The following is a 20921-nucleotide window of genomic DNA, read 5'->3' on the forward strand; positions in this document are numbered from 1 at the left end:
CCAATTTGTGTTCCTTTTATTTCTTTTTCTTCTCTGATTGCTGTGGCTAGGACTTCCAAAACTATGTTGAATAATGGTGGCAAGAGTGGACATCCTTGTCTATTTCCTGATCTTAGAGGAAATGCTTTCAGTTTTTCACCATTGAGAATGATGTTTGCTGTAGGTTTGTCACATATGGCTTCTATTATGTTGAGGTAGGTTCCCTCTATGCCCACTTTCTGGAGAGTTTTTATCAGAAATGGGTGTTGATTTTTGTCAAAAGCTTTTTCTGCATCTGTTGAGAGAATCACATGGTTTTTATTCTTCAATTTGTTAATATGGTGTATCACACATTGATTGATTTGTGTATGTTGAAGAATCCTTGCATCCCTGGGCTAAATCCCACTTGATCATGGTGTATGATCCTTTTAATGTGTTGTTGGATTCTGTTTGCTAGTATTTTCTTGAGGATTTTTGCGTCTATATTCATCAGTGATATTGGTCTGTAATTTTCTTTTTTTGTGGTATCTTTGTCTGGTTTTGATATCAGGGTAATGATGGCCTCGTAGAATGAGTTTGGGAGTGTTCCTTCCTCTGCAATTTTTTGGAAGAGTTTGAGAAGGGTAGGTGTTAGCTCTTCTCTAAATGTTTGATAGAATTCACCTGTGAAGCCATATGGTCCTGGACTTTAGTTTGTTGGAAGATTTTTAATCACAGTTTCAATTTCATTACTTGTGATTGGTCTGTTCATGTTTTCTATTACTTCCTGCTTTGGTCTTGGAAGGTTATACCTTTGTAAGAATTTGTCCATTTCTTCCAGGTTGTCCTTTTTATTGGCATAGAGTTCCTTGTAGTAGTCTCTTATGATGCTTTGTATTTCTGCAATGTCCGTTGTAACTTCTCCTTTTTCATTTCTAATTTTATGATTTGAGGCCTCTCCCTGTTTTTCTTGATGAGTGGCTAAAGGTTTATCAATTTTGTTTATCTTCTCAAAGAACCAGCTTTTAGTTTTATTGATCTTTGCTATTGTTTTCTTTGTTTCTATTCCATTTATTTCTGCTTTAATCTTTATGATTTCTTTCCTTCTACTAACTTTGGGTTTTGTTTGTTCTTCTTTGTCTAGTTCCTTTAGGTGTAAGGTTAGATTGTTTATTTGAGATTTTCCTTGTTTCTTGAGGTAGGATTGTATTGCTATAAACTTCCCTCTTAGAACTGCTCTTGCTACATCCCATAGGTTTTGGATCATCGTGTTTTCATTGTCATTTGTGTCTAGGTATTTTTTGATTTCCTCTTTGATTTCTTCAGTGATCTCTTGATTTTTCAGTAACATATTGTTTAGCCTACATGTGTTTCTGATTTTTATGTGTTTTTTTTCCCTGTAATTTACTTCTAATCTCATAGCGTTGTTGTGGTTGGAAAAGATGCTTGATATGATTTCAATTTTCTTCAATTTACTGAAGCTTGATTTGTGACCCAAGATGTGATCTATCCTGGAGAATGTTCCATGTGCACTTGAGAAGAAAGTGTAATCTGCTGTTTTCGGTTAGAATGTCTTACAAATATCAATTAAATCTATGTGGTCTATTGTGTTATTTAAAGCTTGTGTTTCCTTATTAATTTTCTGTCTGGATGATCTGTTCATTGGTGTAGGTGAGGTGTTAAAGTCCCCCACTATTATTGTGTTACTGTTGATTTCCTCTTTTATAGCTGATAGCATTTGCCTTATGTATTGAGGTGCTCCTCTGTTGGGTGCATATGTATTTCTAATTGTTATTTCTTCTTCTTGATCCCTTGATCATTATGTAGTATCCTTCCTTGTCTCTTGTAACATTCTCTATTTTAAAGTCTATTTTGTCTGATATGAGAATTGCTACTCCAGCTTTCTTTTCATTTCCATTTGCATGGAATATCGTTTTCAACCCCCTCACTTTCAGTCTGTATGTGTCCCTAGGTCTGAAGTGGGTCTCTTGTACATAGCATATATATGGGTCTTGTTTTTGATTCCATTCATTGAGCCTGTGTCTTTTGGTTGGAGCATTTAATCTATTCACATTTAAGGTAATTATTGCTATGTATGTTCCTATTACCATTTTAATTGTTTTGGGTTTGTTTTTGTAGGTCCTTTTCTTCTCTTGTGTTTCCCACTCAGAGAAGTTCCTTTAGCATTTGTTGTAGAGCTGGTTTGTGGTGCTGAATTCTCTTAGCTTTTGCTTGTCTGTAAAAGCTTTTGATTTCTCCTTCGAATCTGAATGAGATCCTTGCCAGGTAGAGTAATCTTGATTGTAGATTCTTCCCTTTCATCACTTTAAATATATTGTGCCACTCCCTTCTGGCTTGTAGAGTTTCTCCTGAGAAATCAGCTGTTAACCTTACGGGAGTTCCCTTGTATGTTATTTGTCGTTTTTCCCTTGTTGCTTTCAATAATTTTTCTTTGTCTTTAATTTTTTGTCAATTTCATTAATACATGTCTTGGCGTGTTTCTCCTTGGGTTTATCCTGCCTGGGACTCTCTGTGCTTCCTGGACTTGGGTGGCTATTTCCTTTCCCATGTTAGGGAATTTTTTGACTATAATCTCTTCAAATATTTTCTCAGGTCCTTTCTCACTCTCTTTTCCTTCTGGGACCCCTATAATGCGAATATTGTTGCGTTTAATATTGTTCCAGAGGTCTCTTAGGCTGTCTTCATTTCTTTTCATTCTTTTTTCTTAATTGTATTCCATGACAGTGAATTCCACCATTCTATCCTCCAGGTCACTTATACGTTCTTCTGCCTCAGTTATTCTGCTATTGATTCCTTCCAGTGTAGTTTTCATTTCAGTTATTGTATTGTTCATCTCTGTTTGTTCTTTAATTCTTCTAGGTCTTTGTTAAACATTTCTTGCATCTTCTCGATCTTTGCCTCCATTCTTTTTCCGAGGCCCTGGATCATCTTCATTATCATTATTCTGAATTCTTTTACTGGCAGGTTGCCTATCTCCACTTCATTTAGTTGTTTTTCTGGGGTTTTATCTTGTTCCTTCATCTGGTGCATAGTCCTCTGCCTTTTCATTTAGTCTCTCTTTCTGTGAATGTGGTTTTCGTTCCACGGGCTGCAGGATTGTAGTTCTTCTTGCTTCTGCTCTGTAGCAAGTTTTGAAATTGGGAAGTTGAGTCCTCCAACTTTGTACATTTTTTTTCAACATTGTTTTGGCTTTTCTGGATCCCTTAAATTTTCATATTAATTTTAAGATTAGCTTGTCAGTTTCTATAAAGAAATCAACTGATAAGTATTTCACTTAATCTGTAGATCAATTTGGAGAGTATTGACATCTTTTTTATTTTTTTATTAATTTTTTTTTAATTTTTGAATTTAATTTAATTTATTTTTTTATACAGCAGGTCCTTATTACTCATCAATTTTATACACATCAGTGTATACATGTCAGTCCCAATCGCCCAATTCATCACACCGCCACACCAGCCCCTCCACTGCTTTCCCCCCTTGGTGTCCATACGTTTGTGCTCTACATCTGTGTCTCAATTTCCACCATGCAAACCGGTTCATCTGTACCATTTTTCTAGGTTCCACATATATGCGTTAATATACGATATTTGTTTTTCTCTTTCTGACTTACTTCACTCTGTATGACGGTCTCTAGATACATCCACGTCTCTACAAATGACCCAATTTCGTTACTTTTTATAGCTGAGTAGTATTACATTGTATATATGTACTACATCTTCTTTTTCCATTCGTCTGTCAGTGGGCATTTAGGTTGACTCCATGAGCTGGCTATTGTAAATAGTGCTGAAATGAACATTGAGGTGCATGTGTCTTTTTGAATTATGGTTTTCTCTGGGTATATGCCCAGTAGTGGGATTGCTGGATCATATGGTAATTCTATTTTTAATTTTTTAAGGAACCTCCATACTGTTTTCCATAGTGGCTATATCAATTTACATTCCCACCAACAGTGCAAGAGGGTTCCCTTTTCTCCGCCCTCTCTCCAGCATTTGTTGTTTGCAGATTTTCTGATGATGCCCATTCTAACTGGTGTGACGTGATACCTCATTGTAGTTTTGATTTGCATTTCTCTAATAGTTAGTGGTGTTGAGCAGCTTTTCAAGTGCTTCTTGGCCATCTGTATGTCTTCTTTGGAGAAATGTCTATTTAGGTCTTCTGCCCGTTTTTGGATTGGGTTGTTTGTTTTTTTAGTATTCAGCTGCATGAGCTGCTTATATATTTTGGAGATTAATCCTTTGTCCATTGATTCGTTTGCAAATATTTTCTCCCATTCTGAGGGTTGTCTTTTCGTCTTGTTTATGGTTTCCTTTACTGTGCAAAAGCTTTGAAGTTTCATTGGGTCCCATTTATTTATTTTTGTTTTTATTTCCATTACTCTAAGAGGTGGATCAAAAAAGATCTTGCTGTGATTTATGTCAAAGAGTGTTCCTCCTATGGTTTCTTCTAAGAGTTTTATAGTGTCCTGTCTTACATTTAGGTCTCTAATCCATTTTGAGTTTATTTTTGTGTATAGTGTTAGGGAGTGTTCTAATTTCATTCTTTTATATGTAGCTGTCCAGTTTTCCCAGCACCACTTATTGACGAGACTGTCTTGTCTCCATTGTATATCCTTGCCTCCTTTGTCATAGATTAGTTGACCATAGGTGTGTGGGTTTATCTCTGGGCTTTCTATCTTGTTCCATTGATCTATGTTTCTGTTTTTGTGCCAGTACCATATTGTCTTGATTACTGTAGTTTTGTAGTATAGTCTGACATCAGGGAGTCTGATTCCTCCAGTTCCATATTTTTCCCTCCAGAGTGCTTTGGCTATTCAGGGTCGTTTGTGTCTCCATAGAAATTTTAAGACTTTTTGTTCTAGTTCTGTAAAAAATGCCATTGGTAAATTGATAGGGATTGCATTGAATCTGTAGATTACTCTGGGTAGTATAGCAATTTTCACAATATTGATTCTTCCAATCCAAGAATGTGGTATATCTGTCCATCTGTTGGTATCATCTTTAATTTCTTTCATCAGTGTCTTATAGTTTTCTGCATACAGGTCTTTTGTCTCCCTAGTAAGTTTATTCCTAGGTATTTTATTTTTTTTGTTGCAATGGTAAATGGGAGTGTTTTGGTAATTTCTCTTTCAGATTTTGCATCATTAGTGTATAGGAATGCAAGAGATTTCTGTGCATTAATTTTGTATCCTGCAACTTTACCGAATTTATTGATTAGCTCTAGTAGTTTTCTGGTGGCATCTTTAGGATTCTCTATGTATAGTATCATGTCATCTGCAAACAGTGACAGTTTTACTTCTTCTTTTCCAATTTGTGTTCCTTTTATTTCTTTTTCTTCTCTGATTGCTGTGGCTAGGACTTCCAAAACTATGTTGAATAATAGTGGTGAGAGTGGACATCCTTGTCTTGTTCCTGATCTTAGAGGAAATGCTTTCAGTGTTTCACCATTGAGAATGATATTTGCTGTGGGTTTGTCATATATGGCCTTTATTATGTTGAGGTAGGTTCCCTCTAAGCCCATTTTCTGGAGAGTTTTTATCATAAATTGGTGTTGAATTTTATCAAAAGGTTTTTCTGCATCTATTGAGATGATCATATGCTTTTTATTCTGCAATTTGTTTATATGGTTTATCACATTGATTGATTTACATATATTGAAGAATCCTTCCATCCCTGGGATAAATCCCACTTGATCATGGTGTATGATCCTTTTAATGTGTTGTTGGATTCTGTTTGCTAGCATTTTGTTGAGGATTTTTGCGTCTATATTCATCAGTGATATTGGTCTGTAATTTTCTTTTTTTGTAGTATCTCTGTCTGGTTTTGGTATCAGGGTGATGGTGGCCTCATAGAATGAGTTTGGGAATATTCCTTCCTTCGCAATTTTTGGAAGAGTTTGAGAAGGATGGGTGTTAACTCTTTAAATGATTGATAGAATTCACCTGTGAAGCCATCTGGTCCTGGGCTTTTGTTTTGTTGGATGATTTTTAATCACAGTTTCAATTTCATTACTTGTGATTGGTCTGTTCATATTTTCTATTTCTTCCTGCTTTGGTCTTGGAAGGTTGTACCTTTCTAAGAATTTGTCCATTTCTTCCAGGTTGTCCATTTTTTTGTAATAGAGTTGCTTGTAGTAGTCTCTTCGGATGCTTTGTATTTCTGCAGTGTCTGTTACCTTTTCCTTTTTCATTTCTAATTTTATTGATTTGAGTCCTCTCCCTCTTTTTCTTGATGAGTCTGGCTAATGGTTTATCAATTTTGTTTATCTTCTCAAAGAACAAGCTTTTAGTTTTATTGATCTTTGCTATTGTTTTCTCTGTTTCTATTCCATTTATTTCTGCTCTGATCTTTATGATTTCTTTCCTTCTGCTAATTTTGGGTTTTGTTTGTTCTTCTTTCTCTAGTTCCTTTAGGTGAAAGGTTAGGTTGTTTATTTGAGATTTTTCTTGTTTCTTGAGGTAGGCTTGTATAGCTATAAACTTCCCTCTTAGAACTGCTCTTGCTGCATCCCATAGGTTTTGGATCATCGTGTTTTCATTGTCATTTGTCTCTAGGTATTTTTTGATTTCCTCTTTGATTTCTTCAGTGATCTCTTGATTATTTAGTAACATATTGTTTAGTGTCCATGTGTTTGTGTTTTTTACTTTTTTTCCCCTGTATTTCATTTCTCATCTCATAGCGTTGTGGTCAGAAAAGATGCTTGATATGATTTCAATTTTCTTAAATTTACTGAGGCTTGATTTGTGACCCAAGATGTGATCTGTCCTGGAGAATATTCCATGTGCACTTGAGAAGAAAGTGTAAACTGCTGTTTTTGGATGGAATGTCCTATAAATATCAATTAAATCTATCTGGTCTATTATGTCATTTAAAACTTGTTTTTCCGTATTAATTTTCTGTTTGGTTGATCTGACCATTGGTGTAAGTGAGGTATTAACGTCCCCCACTATTACTGTGTTACAGTCAATTTCCTCTTTTATAGCTGTTAGCAGTTATGCATTGAGCTGTTGCCTTATGTATTGAGGTGCTCCTCTGTTGGGTGCATATATATTTTTAATTGTTATATCTTCTTCTTGGATCGATCCCTTGATCATTATGTAGTGTCTTTCTTTGCTTCTTGTAATAGTCTTTATTTTAAAGTCTATTTTATCTGATATGAGTATTGCCACTCCAGCTTTCTTTTGATTTCCATTTGAATGGAATATCTTTTTCCATCCCCTCACTTTCAGTCTATATGTGTCCCTAGATCTGAAGTGGGTCTCTTGTAGACAGCATATATATGGGTCTTGTTTTTGTATCCATTCAGCAAGCCTGTGTGTTTTGGTTTGGAACATTTAATCCATTCACGTTTAAGGTAATTATCGATATGTATGTTCCTATTACCATTTTCTTAACTGTTTGGGTTTGTTTTTGTAGGTCCTTGTCTTTTCTTGTGTTTCCCACTTAGAGAAGTTCCTTTAGCATTTGTTGAAGAGCTTGGTTGGTGGTGCTGAATTCTCTTAGCTTTTGCTTGTCTGTAAAGCTTTTGATTTCTCCATCGAATCTGAATGAGATCCTTGCCGGATAGCACAGTCTTGGTTGTAGGTCCTTCCCTTTCATCACTTTAAGTATATCATGCCATTCCCTTCTGGCTTATAGAGTTTCTGCTGAGAAATCAGCTGTTAACCTTATGGGAGTTCCCTTGTATGTTATTTGTCGTTTTTCCCTTGCTGCTTTCAATAGTTTTTCGTTGTCTTTAATTTTTGCCAATTTGATTACTATGTGTCTCGGCGTGTTTCTCCTTGGGTTTATCCTGTATGGGACTCTCTGTGCTTCCTGGACTTGGGTAGCTATTTCCTTTCCCATGTTAGGGAAGTTTTCGACTATAATCTCTTCAGATATTTTCTCGGGTCCTTTCTCTCTCTCTTCTCCTTCTTGGACCCCAATAATGCGAAAGTTGTTGCATTTAATGTTGTCCCAGAGGTCTCTTAGGCTGTCTTCATTTCTTTTCATTCTTTTTTCTTTATTCTCTTCTGCAGCAGTGAATTCCACTCTTCTGTCCTCCAGGTCACTTATCCGTTCTTCTGCCTCAGTTATTCTGCTATTGATTCCTTTTCATGTAGTTTTCATTTCAGTTATTGTATTGTTCATCTCTGTTTGTTCTTTAATTCTTCTAGGTCTTTGTTAAACATTTCTTGCATCTTCTCGATCTTTGCCTCCATTCTTTTTCCGAGATCCTGGATCATCTTCACTATCATTATTCTGAATTCTTTTTCTGGCAGGTTGCCTATCTCCACTTCATTTAGTTGTTTTTCTGGGGTTTTATCTTGTTCCTTCATCTGGTGCATAGCGCTCTGCCTTTTCATCTTGTCTATCTTTCTGTGAAAGTGGTTTTTGTTCCACAGGCTGCAAGATTGTAGTTCTTCTTGCTTCTGCTGTCTGCCCTCTGGTGGATGTCGCTATCTAAGAGGCTTGTGCAAGTTTCCTGATGGGAGCGACTGGTGGTGGGTAGAGCTGACCTTTGTTCTGGTGGGCAGAGCTCAGTAAAACTTTAATCCGCTTGACTGCAGATGGGTGTGGCTGGGTTCCCTCCCTGTTGGTTTTTTGGCCTGAGGCAAGCCAACACTGGAGCCTACCTGGGCTCTTTGGTGGGGCTAATGGCGGACTCTGGGAGGGCTCATGCCATGGAGTACTTCCCAGAACTTCTGCTGCCAGTGTCCTTGTCCCCATGGTGAGCCACAGCCACCGCCCGCCTCTGCAGGAGACCCTTCAACACTAGCAGGTAGGTCTGGCTCAGTCTCCCCTGTGGTCACTGCTCCTTCCCCTGGGTCCTGATGCACACACTACTTTGTGTGTGCCCTCCAAGATTTGAGTCTCTGTTTCCCCCAGTCCTGTCAAAGTCCTTCAATCAAATCCCACTAGCCTTCAAAGTCTGATTCTCTAGGAATTCCTCCTCCTGTTGCCGGACCCCCAGGTTGGGAACCTGATGTGGGGCTCAGAACCTTCACTCCAGTGGGTGGACTTCTGTGGTATAAGTGTTCTCCAGTCTGTGAGTCACCCACCCAGCAGCTATGGGATTTGATTTTACTGTGATTGTGCCCTCCTACTGTTCCATTGTGGCTTCTCCTTTGTCTTTGGATGTGGGGCATCTTTTTTGGTGAGTTCCAGTGTCTTCCTGTTGATGATTGTCAGCCATCTTAACAATATTAAATTTTCTGATCTGTGAGCATGGGATATCTTTCTATTTATTTCTATCTTTTAATAATATTTTATACTGTGCAGAATGTAAGTTTTGTACTTCTTTTGCTGAATTTATTCCTTTGTATCTTTTTAATGCTATTGTGAATCGAATCGTTTTCTTAATTTCATTTTTAGTGTTGCTCATTGCAAGTGTGTAAATACCCAGTTGACTTTTATGTATTGATTTTACAACCTGCAACATTGCTCAACTTCTTTTGAAATGTCTCCCTCATTCTTTGATCACTTCCTTACTTTTTTCCATAATAAAATATTCCAGTCTCATCTTGTACTTTCTCTGTCCGAGCCCAAGTTTCAGCCATTTGTCTAAGGAGCCCTGGTTGCTTTTTGTGGAGAATGGTGTTTAGAAATCAGTGTCTGAGCATTAGGTACTCATTGCTGCTAGGATGTCACAGTTCTTGGGTCCTCTCAATGGACAGAGCTGAGAAATATATGTATATCAATATTTATACCAATATTTAATGCTATAAATCTTCCTGCTTATCTCTCTATTTAGACAGATAGATAACCTCTGAAATTGTTTCAATTCAGAAATACAGGATTCATTCTAGCTTTTCCTTCTCCCTTTAAAAATTTATAATTTCTTTTGCTGACAGTGAGAAACATGGCTCCCAACATCCTCAACATAATTACTTATTTATCAATTCTCAATTCCTTAACCAATCTCCCAGTCTTTGTTGAACCACTGCTCTGCTCAGCCACCTTCCTCACACAGGCTCCAGACCCTCAGGTTTTCACATTTCAGCATCTTTGAAATCATATGTATCTTAAAATTGATGGTATGTTACAGAATTTTATTGGCAGCATTCATTCTTCCTTAGTGCTACATAAAACAGCAGTGCCTGTTATAATGACATTATCTTAGATTTGAAGAAATATGCTTATTTAGATATTTATTTGCCTAGAGTTTAAGAATCTAAGTAAATTTGATTTAAGAATTAACATAAGTTTAAATGACACTGTTTTTGGGTGATTGAGAAGGAATAGTTCTAGAATTGGTCATTAGAATTATAACATGTCTGTGTACAGTGAAGGAAATATTTGTTGTATCATCACATGACTAGAAACAGTAGAAGGTAGTGTCTGCCTATTATAATAAGCATTTAAGCTATATAAGAGAGCCACTTCTGGATTTTTTTAAGAAGAATACAAGTATGGTAATTCAAAGCAGTTTTGTATACTACTGTAATGAATAGGATTTTATTGATAATATAATTATAGTATCATAACTTTAATTATTAAAATACATGTCAGTTATATCTGGTAACCAAGTAACCAGTACCTCTTCATAACTTTATTCTCCTGAGATACTTTTTTTGTATCATTTGTATAACCTGTCTTGTAAATATGCATATTATCCTCTAAAACCTTGCTCTTATTGTATCTAAAAGATTTGCATTGGTCATCATCCTTTATACTATCCTATAAGAATGAAGTATTCATTGTATTCATAGGATCTTCGCAATCAACTCTATGAATCATATTATTTAAATTTTATTTCTGCTATTTCAAGAAGTAAACTGGAAGATATTGCAAATGCAGCATTAGCAGCTAGTGCAGTAACACAAGTAGCCAAGGTAAGAGGTTTTGGTTGGCTGATAACATTTTGTTAATGTAAAATTTAGTAATATTCTGAAACCTATAAATCGACATTGGTGTCTAATTTACAAAGGACTGGAACAACCTAAGGAATATTTAGACCCAATACTTCTAGAAAGAGTTCTGATAGTGTAAATTATCTTCAACTTGAACTAGGCAAAATAAACCAAACTAAAGGAACTTATTACTCAATTAATTTGAAAGACATAAATAAAAAGCTGAATCAATTTTTGTTTTGGGCTGGGATTTGTATAATTTTTTTAGCTCAGCTTAGAAATAGTTTGACAGTTGTGTTGTCACAAATTATACCCAAAATATTTTGACATTGTTTTATAAGTGATCACTATAGTCACCATACTATCTTCAGATATTTTGTTAGTTAGGAGAGAGTATCCAAGGGGGCTATATTGCATATTATAAGAAAGAAGGCCAGCAATTCTATATCATAGTCACTTTTAGTCATGTTCGGCTTAATTATAAATAAATCTGTAAAATATTTTCTTGGTTGTAGCCCTGTTTTGCCCTTTGTTTCTTGAATTTGGACAAGATATAACTGAAAATTCTACAGAATGATATAGGGCGAATAAAAGACTAAACAACCATGCATTTAATTCCCATTCTTTCATACTAATAGATTTTTCATTCTTAGATAGTCCACTAACTACTTCTGATTAGTTTTTAAGGCTTGTGTCTTATTATTCTTTCTCTTCCAAAATTTATCATTAGTTTTACATGAAATAATAGGAACAGTTTTCGATTTAACTACATTTAACGTATCTCAGATAGTTTTCTTCATTTTTCTCCTGATTTACACTTCTAAAGAACTAGTGTAACTTTTCCCCACCTATAAATATAGTTCACAGTGTAAAAACAGTTACTATGACTTTCTTAGAGAAGTATGATTAAAATGAATATAAAAATTATAATTGTGGTTTTTCTTCATATTTGATATCCATTCCCATCCCAGCCACAATTTGCTTTAAAATTTTATATCTTCTTAAATTTTGTTTTCTGAAACTGTTACTCTCCTTGATAATTTATTGCGCAGAGTCTTGTTTTTTTTATTGCTTTTTAATGTTAATTTCTCATTCTTGCCCAATTAGGCAATCTACATGCTACATGGTATAATTTTTAGTTATTGAATATAATTATAATTTTTTTCATTTTATCATTAGTAGATTAAATCAAACTAAATGTGCATTCAATATTGTAAAATTGATTTGAAAACCTTTTCTTTTGTTTCTAGGTTTTCGATCAGTATCTCAATTTTATTACTTTGGAAGATGATATGTTTGTATTATGTAATCAAAATAAGGAGCTTGTTTCATATCGTGGTATGTAAAAATAGGAATTTTATAATTCATTGTTAACAAAATGAACAGTGTACTGTAAAAAAACAATAGTAAATATGTTTAGTGCACTCCAAAACCAGCTTTGTTTACAGCACATGAAGAAAACAAGTCTCAGACTGAGTTCTGTCACATGTAGACAACACTTACTAAATCTGTTTTGTAAGCTCAATGAAGGACCAATTATCTGACCTTTTAGTTACCCCACAGCAACTTGCATGAATGGTTCACTCATGGTGAGTAAGACAGTATTTTAGTAGTAAGATTCAGTTAATCTTTTAGTACTTTGACCCTTGGACAAGAACAAGTTTACTTTGCTTCTCTGTGCTTTAGTTTCCAAATCTGTAAAACGGGAATAATAATACTATCTACCTCAGAGTTTTTATGGGAGTTAAATGCATTAGTGTATGTAAAATGCTTGGAAAAGTTACTGGCATATCGTAAGTACTCAGAAAAGGTTGGTTAATGTTGCTATTTGTCAAGATCAGGCAACAACAAAGAGTCAGCAGCTACTAATGTCCTATTATGGAATGAAGTATTGATGTAAGTACCATTCTCAAATATAGGTTGTTAGACACCCTTGATTCTTACACCCTGTTCATGCAGTGGTAGGATTGAGTATTGGTATTTGATCAAATGCTATCTAACCACCTCTGAAGTTTGTATTCCCAGCTTTGATAAACTGACCATTCCTTGGATGTAGATTAAACTTAACAGACGCACACGCATACACACAGTTAACAGACACACATGCATACACACACACACATGCACGCACGCACACGGACACCCACACCGTGTTTTATTGTCTATGCTGATTCTTTTTCTTCGTAAAAACACTTAACATGAGATCTACCCTCTTAACATCTTTAGGTACAATGTTGTATGGCAGATCTCTAGAACTTATTCATCTTGCCTAGCTGAAACTTTGTGCCCATTGATTAGTTATGTCAAATATTTTAAAGAAAATTGCAGACTGTAGAAGATGTGATTAGCCAATTCATAGAAATAATTATTAATTTGATACCTAAGGACTGAGATGTTTGGGGATGACTAGAGTTTCAGAGGTTCTAAAGTAGGGGCCTCCCATGGGGGCATTTGGAAATGTGCAAGGACATTTTTGATTGTCACAATTAGCACTAGCATTTAGTGAGCAGGGACTAGGGATGCAAAATCTGCAGTGTGTAAACCATACTCACACAGAAAATTGTTCTGCTCAAAATGCTAGTGGTATCCTATCATAACACACTGGACCAGGTGGTAAGCTCCCAAGAGAAGAGAGCATGAATCTTTTGGTTTCACTGAGCTCCATAGTATGCCTTCTTGCTGAAATTAAGCAACATCTCTAAATGGGTGTAAGTATTTGCTGAATTGCCCATGTAAGAGATTTTTGACACTACTCTAGTTATTTACAGAAGTCTATTTACATTTAACTGACCTTTAACTTAATTAGCTACTTAAGTTCCATATTTAAAACCTAGTTTCCCTTAAGCCTTTAAGCTAAACTTGTAAATTTTGTTTATAAATCTGTTTATTTGAAAACAAGCACCTTTACTTTTTCTTTGATTAACTCAGATTGAACTGACTAAATTCTAATCAGTCTCATTTAACAAACTTAGTCAACAAACTTAGTTTGTTAAATTTCCTTAAACAGTTTAAGTTGCATTTATAAATTCAGCCTATTAATTTTTTAATTATTTGTTTTTTAATTGATGTATAGTCGATGTACAATATTATGTAAGTTACAGGTGTATAATATAGTGATTCACAATTTTTAAAGGTTATATTCCATTTATAGTTATTATAAAATATTGGCTGTATTCCCTATGCTGTACAATGTATTCTTGTAGCTTATTTTATACATAATAATTTGCACCTCTTAATCCCTACCCCTAAATTGCCCCCCCTTCCCTCTCCCCACTGGTAACCACTTATTTGTTATCTGCAGCTGTGAATCTGCTTCTTTTCTGTTACATTCACTAGTTTGTTGCATTTTTTAGATTCCACTTATAAGTGATACCATGCAGTATTTGTCTTTCTGTCTGACTTATTTCACTTAACATAATACTCTCCAAGTCCATCCATGTTGCTGCAAACAGCAAAATTTCATGATTTTTTATGGCTGAGTAGTTTTAAGTACTTCAAACACCAGACCAGGCAACTTTATAAATCTGACAAACAAAATCTGCCCCAATGTTTAAATAATTATTAAAAATAATTAAATTTATAGGGAGTCTAAATTCATTAAACATTCAAGTGTTTATAAATTTGTTTTCTTATATCTCTCAACTTAAAAATCACAAGTCTGAAATTAATATTGAATTAAAAGTATAAATTTAATTTATTAATTTTAAAGTATAATCACATGCATAATCACCCAGATTCTCAGTAGTATAATTATAATATAATTATTGGGCTAATAATTATTATATTAATAATATAATTATTAATTATTATAATATTACAATTATAATATAATTATAATCTATATAATAGATTGCCCTATACACATTTTACAATATAAGCTCATTTACTCCTCAGAATAACTTAATGAAGTAGGAATTAATATTATTTCTGTTTTCTAGATGAAAAAACTGAGGCACAGATACTAAGTAACTTGATAAGGAAATGGCAAAACCGGGTTACTAAATCCAGGCACTCACTCCAGAGTTAGTGCTCTTAATTATTATGTAATTATGTGGCAAATCCTCTCAAACATTACAAGTGCTTTAATTAATAATCTTAAACAGATTATTCAAAACATAAATCAACCATATTGATATCATGGATTCAATTTTTATCACCTGTTTTCCACGGATTGGGAATTTATCCAATAAAGGACGCAGACTTGTCACCTTAGTTAGACTTAGGCTAATGTCTCAGACCAAGTTGTTGTTGAAAGTGAGTTGAAGTTAGTGATGGACAGTGTTTTGACTGTTGAGGTCAGTTGTTTCAGAGGTGTGGGACTGAAGGGTATGAACCTGAAGGATGGAGGCTTCATATAGATTTTACCTGAACCAGTGACTGGCAGAATGAGCTGAGTATTTCACTGGATTGGTATCCCCTGAATTTACATAATTCACGTTGTATCCTTATGCCATTTCTGTCATCTGATTTGGATAGATGGCAGTCTGCAACACTGAATAGCAGCACGTTTCCTCATCCAGATTATGGTTAAAGTCTTTGTTATTTTTATGTTCTCTGCATGTACCATACTTTCTTTGAACACTCTGATGTATCCAGTTGGATTCTGATTTCCTCTTATGCTGATCACAAGTTGTATTGAATTTTATATTTGTTTTCACATTCAAGATGCTGGGAAATTAAACGTATTATATAGATAATATTTTAGTCCAGTCAGTCTTTTAACAAATAGTTACTGAGCACCTACTTGTCAGACACTGAGCCTAGGTACTCTGAGAGATAGGAAGATGAATAAGGCAAGGTCTTTGACTGTCAAGGAAAGTCTTCACAGCGATGTTTCTTAAAGTGTAGCCCCAACAACCTGTTTTTCAAATGTGGAAGCCATCGCGTAGTAGAGCAGCCAGGATAGCAAAGTCACTGGTTGTCAACCTAGTGAGTAGGCTTGCCACCTTTCCATTTATTCTTCCCTCCTGGCTAGGGACCATTATTACTCTTACCTTTTAAAAACATTTGACATGTTGGTTCTTAAAGTTCCAAGAAAGAAATGGGACAGAAAAGAAAAAAACGTGTAGCCCCAAGTATCACCTGAGGTGTTTGTCAGAATTGCAGATTACCTAGAATTATCCCAAATCTATTGAATTGAATCCCTGAGGGAAAGGGCTAAGAATCTTTCATTTTTAATAGCTTCCAGAGAAACTTCTTTCTCTTCTCTCCTATTCTTAGAATGATTCTTCTATCCACTGAAGTTTGAGAACCACTTAAGTACAGTCTAGTAGATCAGAAAAGAAATTTATATAATTTGTTATAATACAAAGAAAATGTATGTGATGTTGGTCTTGCCGTAGTTGATTTATTGATACATTGTCCTTTTCTGGCAGTATTTGGATAGTAAGATCAGTAGTTTCTTGAGGCCATTTAATGTTTGTGAATAAAATTATGGAAGACGATATTTATTTTCCTATTTGCTCTGGCAAAAATTTTGTATAATTTATGTGGTGGGTTTTTTCTTCTTATTACTGCTCTAATATTGATACTACTCATTACTACTACTGATATTGAGGTGGTATTTTTTTTGAAGTATTATAATTTTTGTGGATACTTGTTCACTTAAAATTTAAAGCATAAAAATTTTTACTTCTTTAACTATTACAAATATTATCAAACTGAATATTGATAGGTGTTGAGTAATAATTTTAACAAAAATAAGGGATAAATTTTGGTCGCTTTCTTCTCCTTTATCTATGTCATTTTAGCCATTAACAGACCAGATATCACAGACACGGAAATGGAAACTGTTATGGACACTATTGTTGACAGCCTCTTTTGCTTTTTTGTTACACTGGGTAAGTTTTCAAACCTTTGTTTATTTCTTGAAAGTAAATTAATTATTTAACAGCTCATTTTAACCTGTTACACTGCAATATGATCCCTTATTATCTATCTAGATCTCTACAGTCCCTCTCTCCAGAGTTGAGATAAAATATACATTCTGTACTATATAAAACCACAATTCTTCTGATAATTTGATGAAGTTAGCATTTAGCAGCTCTCTTGAGTTGTCGCCTTAGATGTCTTTGGTAATTGTAACTTCCTAATATATTGTTTGAATGTTTGCTGGTGGCTTCACCTATGTGCCTGCTAATTTTCTTTTAATATTTCATTTTGAAAAATTTCAAATGCACTTCTAATTGGAGAGATATATGCCTGGTAAGTATTAAGGCAAACTCCCAAGGCTCCAGAAAACAGTAACTTTACGTAAAACACTTATCCAACATATTCTCAAAATTTTAAACATTTCTTTGGAGTATCTAAATTTACTTACAGCTACATTGTGTTTAGTGTCTAATGTATGATTTTATTCGTTACTATTAATAATGGATATGTTTAGAAATCCTCTAATTGCAATTTTAATTTTGCAGACACTGAAAACTTTTCAGTTAAAATGATCCTCACACTACATTAATAAAATTTCTCTCTTTTTCACAAATGAGAAAATTGAGAGATACATGCATAGTTTAGGATATAGACAAAAGCTTGAGGGAATTTGCATACAGATTTCACAGGTCCCTCCTTTCAGGGATTTTTCCCTTTAATTTCCAGCCCTGAACTCCAGGCTTTGATTTCCCAGCTCAGTGAGTCTTCTGTTTTCTGCTTGAGCTCTTTCTCCTCTGTGCCATGCAAACTGGAAAGTACCCTCAAGAGGAAAGCTGGTTAAAAGTGTCTCTCACTGTTCAAGTATTTCTCTTCTTTCAAGAGTTTTACCCTCCTCCACTTTCTGCTTGCTCTCGATTGCTCTCAGTACCTTCAAATGGAGTTGTTGTGTCTTTTTTTGTTTGTTAAAGAACGCACATGTATAACACTTTTAGTCATTAAACAGACATAATTAATCTTTCTATTTTTGCACACAGTCTCCAGAATTTTGCTGAATGCTAGGGTTATTGTGGACATTAAGGTTATTTTTGCTTGATGATAACTATATTTTCAAGGTTAAGGTAGATTGAAAAAGAAGTGTACAGACCACTGAAGTGTTAGAGCCACTTTTATTATGTAGAGTATCAGAAAGTGATTTTTCTCAAAGGAAAAGTTGAAATTACTGCCAACCTGACATAGAAAGATATCAACAGTAAATTAAGTGGAAAAAAAGCAAATTTAAGGATGGTATGCAAAGTATCCTATTTTTGTTTTTTATGCACTCCACACACACACTTATTTAGACTATATGTAGAATATAACCTGGAAACATTCATATCTAATTCTTAATGGGGATTATTTTGGGGTGCTTGAATCAAGAGGATTAACTTTATACATTTCTAATATTATTTGGATTTTCTTAGGACAGACATGTATAGCTTGCCATCAGAAGAGAACAAAGTTTTAAAAAACGTACTAATATTTCATGTTTTTACTTTTACAACTGACTGAGCATGCTTTGTATAGAATCTAAAATGTAAGAATTTCAGCATATAAATATTACAATGTTCTTTGTTTTATGAGATTTTCAGTGCAGTTTGATTTTTTTTCTCATTTTAGGATTTCAGCCTCCAATAAAACTTGGAATAATAGAGAGAAATTTAGAAGTCTAAAATGAGTTGATTTGATAATAAATTGAGGCCAACTTTTAGGAGCATTTTACATTATGCAAAGAATGTGTTTTCTATTGATATTATCTTTTAAATTAGTCAAAGTGCTGATTTAGTCAGTCCATTGAAAAAGTATCATCACACTGATTTACCCACACAATATAAAAACCATGTTTTTCTGACTCCCTCATGTTGTCTTTATAAATGGTAAGGTCTATTTCTGAAACCTTGCTTTTATTCTCAAGATTATAAATCCTTTTATGTTTGTAGCCTGAAATTGTATATATCTATTGTATGTTATTATTTGATGCTGATGTATTTTATAAGTATCCATTTTAATTATTAAGAGCTGAAATCATTGCTAACATCTGTTGTTAAAATAGGTGCTGTCCCTATAATCAGATGTTCAAGAGGAACAGCAGCAGAAATGGTAGCAGTGGTGAGTTCATGCAAATATCCATTGGGGATAAATAATGTGTCAGTTGTTTTCCCTAAATACCTCAAGTATTTTTGTTAATATTAAGTATATATACTAATACAGTTGTTATGGGTTATATATTAAGTGCCAAAGGCAAATATTTTTATTTTATAACATTGGGATTCCACCAAAAATAAAAAGTAATCATTGTGATCATGTGATGAAGTAAAATGATTTATTCCAATGTGAATGTGCTATTCCAGCCCTGTTTCTTTTTTACTCAAATAAATATTCCTCATTTAGCTTTGTCTCTCTAAGTAGTATTTTACACTTATTTGATTCCCCAAATCATTTAATATTTAACTTCATTTAGCAAACATTTATTAACAATTATAATCATTTTTAACATGATGAAGTGTATTTTGCTCTCCCAAAATACTGGAGTAGAACATTCTGTGTAAAGTGAGCATTCAAGAATTTGCTTTAAAGATTAAAAAATAATATATTAGAGAAATTACAGAGTTACTGAAAAGAAGGTAAATGGTATGGAAAGATGGAGGAAGATACACTAACATTTTTGAGTTTTAGTAGCCCAAATGAATCATTGACAGATGGAAGGCTAGTTTCTTTCACATATTCCATTTCTATTCTGGAGCCTCTTGTAACCACCACTATTGAGATAGCTTCCTCGGTGCAGCAAGTTATGCTTTGGGAGAGAGTGTGGGTTATTACTGCAAAACGTTTCCCATACCTAAAGTAAAAATAGTCAACAAAAGTGATTATTAGTGAAATCAGGTCTGAGTCACAATAGAAAAAGCATTGGTCTTTTCAAGTCCAAGTTAGGATAATATTGAATAGTAAAGAAGCTAAAATGTGAGAATTGCTGTTTTGTAAAGGAATTCTAAATTTCTTAGTTCCAAAATTAAGAATACGTTGTGTATTACCAACTGTTCTTCAAGAGTTAATGTAGCACAGGGAACTCTACTCAATATTCTGTGATAACCTATATAAGAAAAGAATCTAAAAAAAGATGAATATATGTATATGTATAACTGAATCACTTTGCTGTACACCTGAAACTAACACAACATTGTAAATCAACTATGCTCCAATAAAATTAAATATTTTTAGAAAAAGTTAATGTAAAATTTCGTTTTTCAGAAACTAGATAAGAAACTTCGGGAAAATCTGAGAGATGCAAGAAACAGTCTTTTTACAGGTGACACACTTGGAGCTGGCCAGTTCAGGTATTATGTTAGTTAATACACCTTATATGCTTGAAAATGAAACATTTTTAGAGTTTCTTGGGTTGTTTTTCCTTGTCTGATAGAATACCCTTATACTGGAAAGTCTAGATCAGGGTTTTGATTCAAATCGTTCTTAAAAATACAAATGGAATATTTTATTTAATTTACCTTCTTTTGTTAGAATTTTCTGTTTTTCATTTTTATCATCTGTAGGATAAATTTTTCTGTTTATACGGCTTTTGAAGTAAGAAGCCACTTCCTTTTAATTATCATTAAGTCTCTTGGTAATGAAAAAAAGTAAGTTGAATAACTTGTGATGCCTATGTCTATTTCTACCTGTCTATTAACTGGTTTCCATTTTTACATTAAAATACTGGCAAAGTATTTTTGTCTTTGTTACCATGTCTAGCATGAGTAGATAATGCCAAAGTTACTGACTGCTCAATTATTATTGAATAGAAATATTTTTTTCAGACTGTCCATTATAGTGTATTTAACTTCTGTTTATTAAAAATAATGGACAGTTTTGGGGTAAGGAAGTAAAGAAACCCACACCAATGGCTGAAAATTATTTCAAGGGGAATAGACAGTATTTTGGAAAATTAATTATTATCCCTAGTTTTAGGTGAATTAATAAGTAAAGCCTGTGAAAATAAACTGATACTCAGTATAACTGCCTTCCAGGAATTATACTCTTATGGTAACCTTTCATAGACTTCATTTTAAGTCAACTTGATGGCTCTTACAGTTTTATATACTATTCCTATAATTTGCAGTTGATACTAACATTGTGTTTCAATTGTTTGTTCAACTGTTTGACCTCCCATGTTACTTTAAACTGTTTTGCAATTTCATTGCTGGTCAAATAT

General features: G+C 34.1%; 1 protein-coding gene across 1 annotated transcript in view; it reads left to right on the forward strand.

Moving 5' to 3' along the window:
• The window catches only part of SCFD1 (sec1 family domain containing 1), a 136825-nt gene that overhangs the window by 20125 nt on the left and 95779 nt on the right, over positions 1–20921 (forward strand). Inside the window, exons 5-9 of the mRNA XM_007180675.3 lie at positions 10670–10792; positions 12061–12148; positions 16561–16650; positions 18771–18826; positions 19967–20052. Of these exons, the coding sequence (XP_007180737.1) occupies positions 10670–10792; positions 12061–12148; positions 16561–16650; positions 18771–18826; positions 19967–20052 (443 nt within the window). The remainder of the gene's footprint in view (positions 1–10669; positions 10793–12060; positions 12149–16560; positions 16651–18770; positions 18827–19966; positions 20053–20921) is intronic.

Source organism: Balaenoptera acutorostrata, chromosome 3 (assembly GCF_949987535.1).
Source record: "Balaenoptera acutorostrata chromosome 3, mBalAcu1.1, whole genome shotgun sequence".
NCBI classification, from domain to species: domain Eukaryota; kingdom Metazoa; phylum Chordata; class Mammalia; order Artiodactyla; family Balaenopteridae; genus Balaenoptera; species Balaenoptera acutorostrata.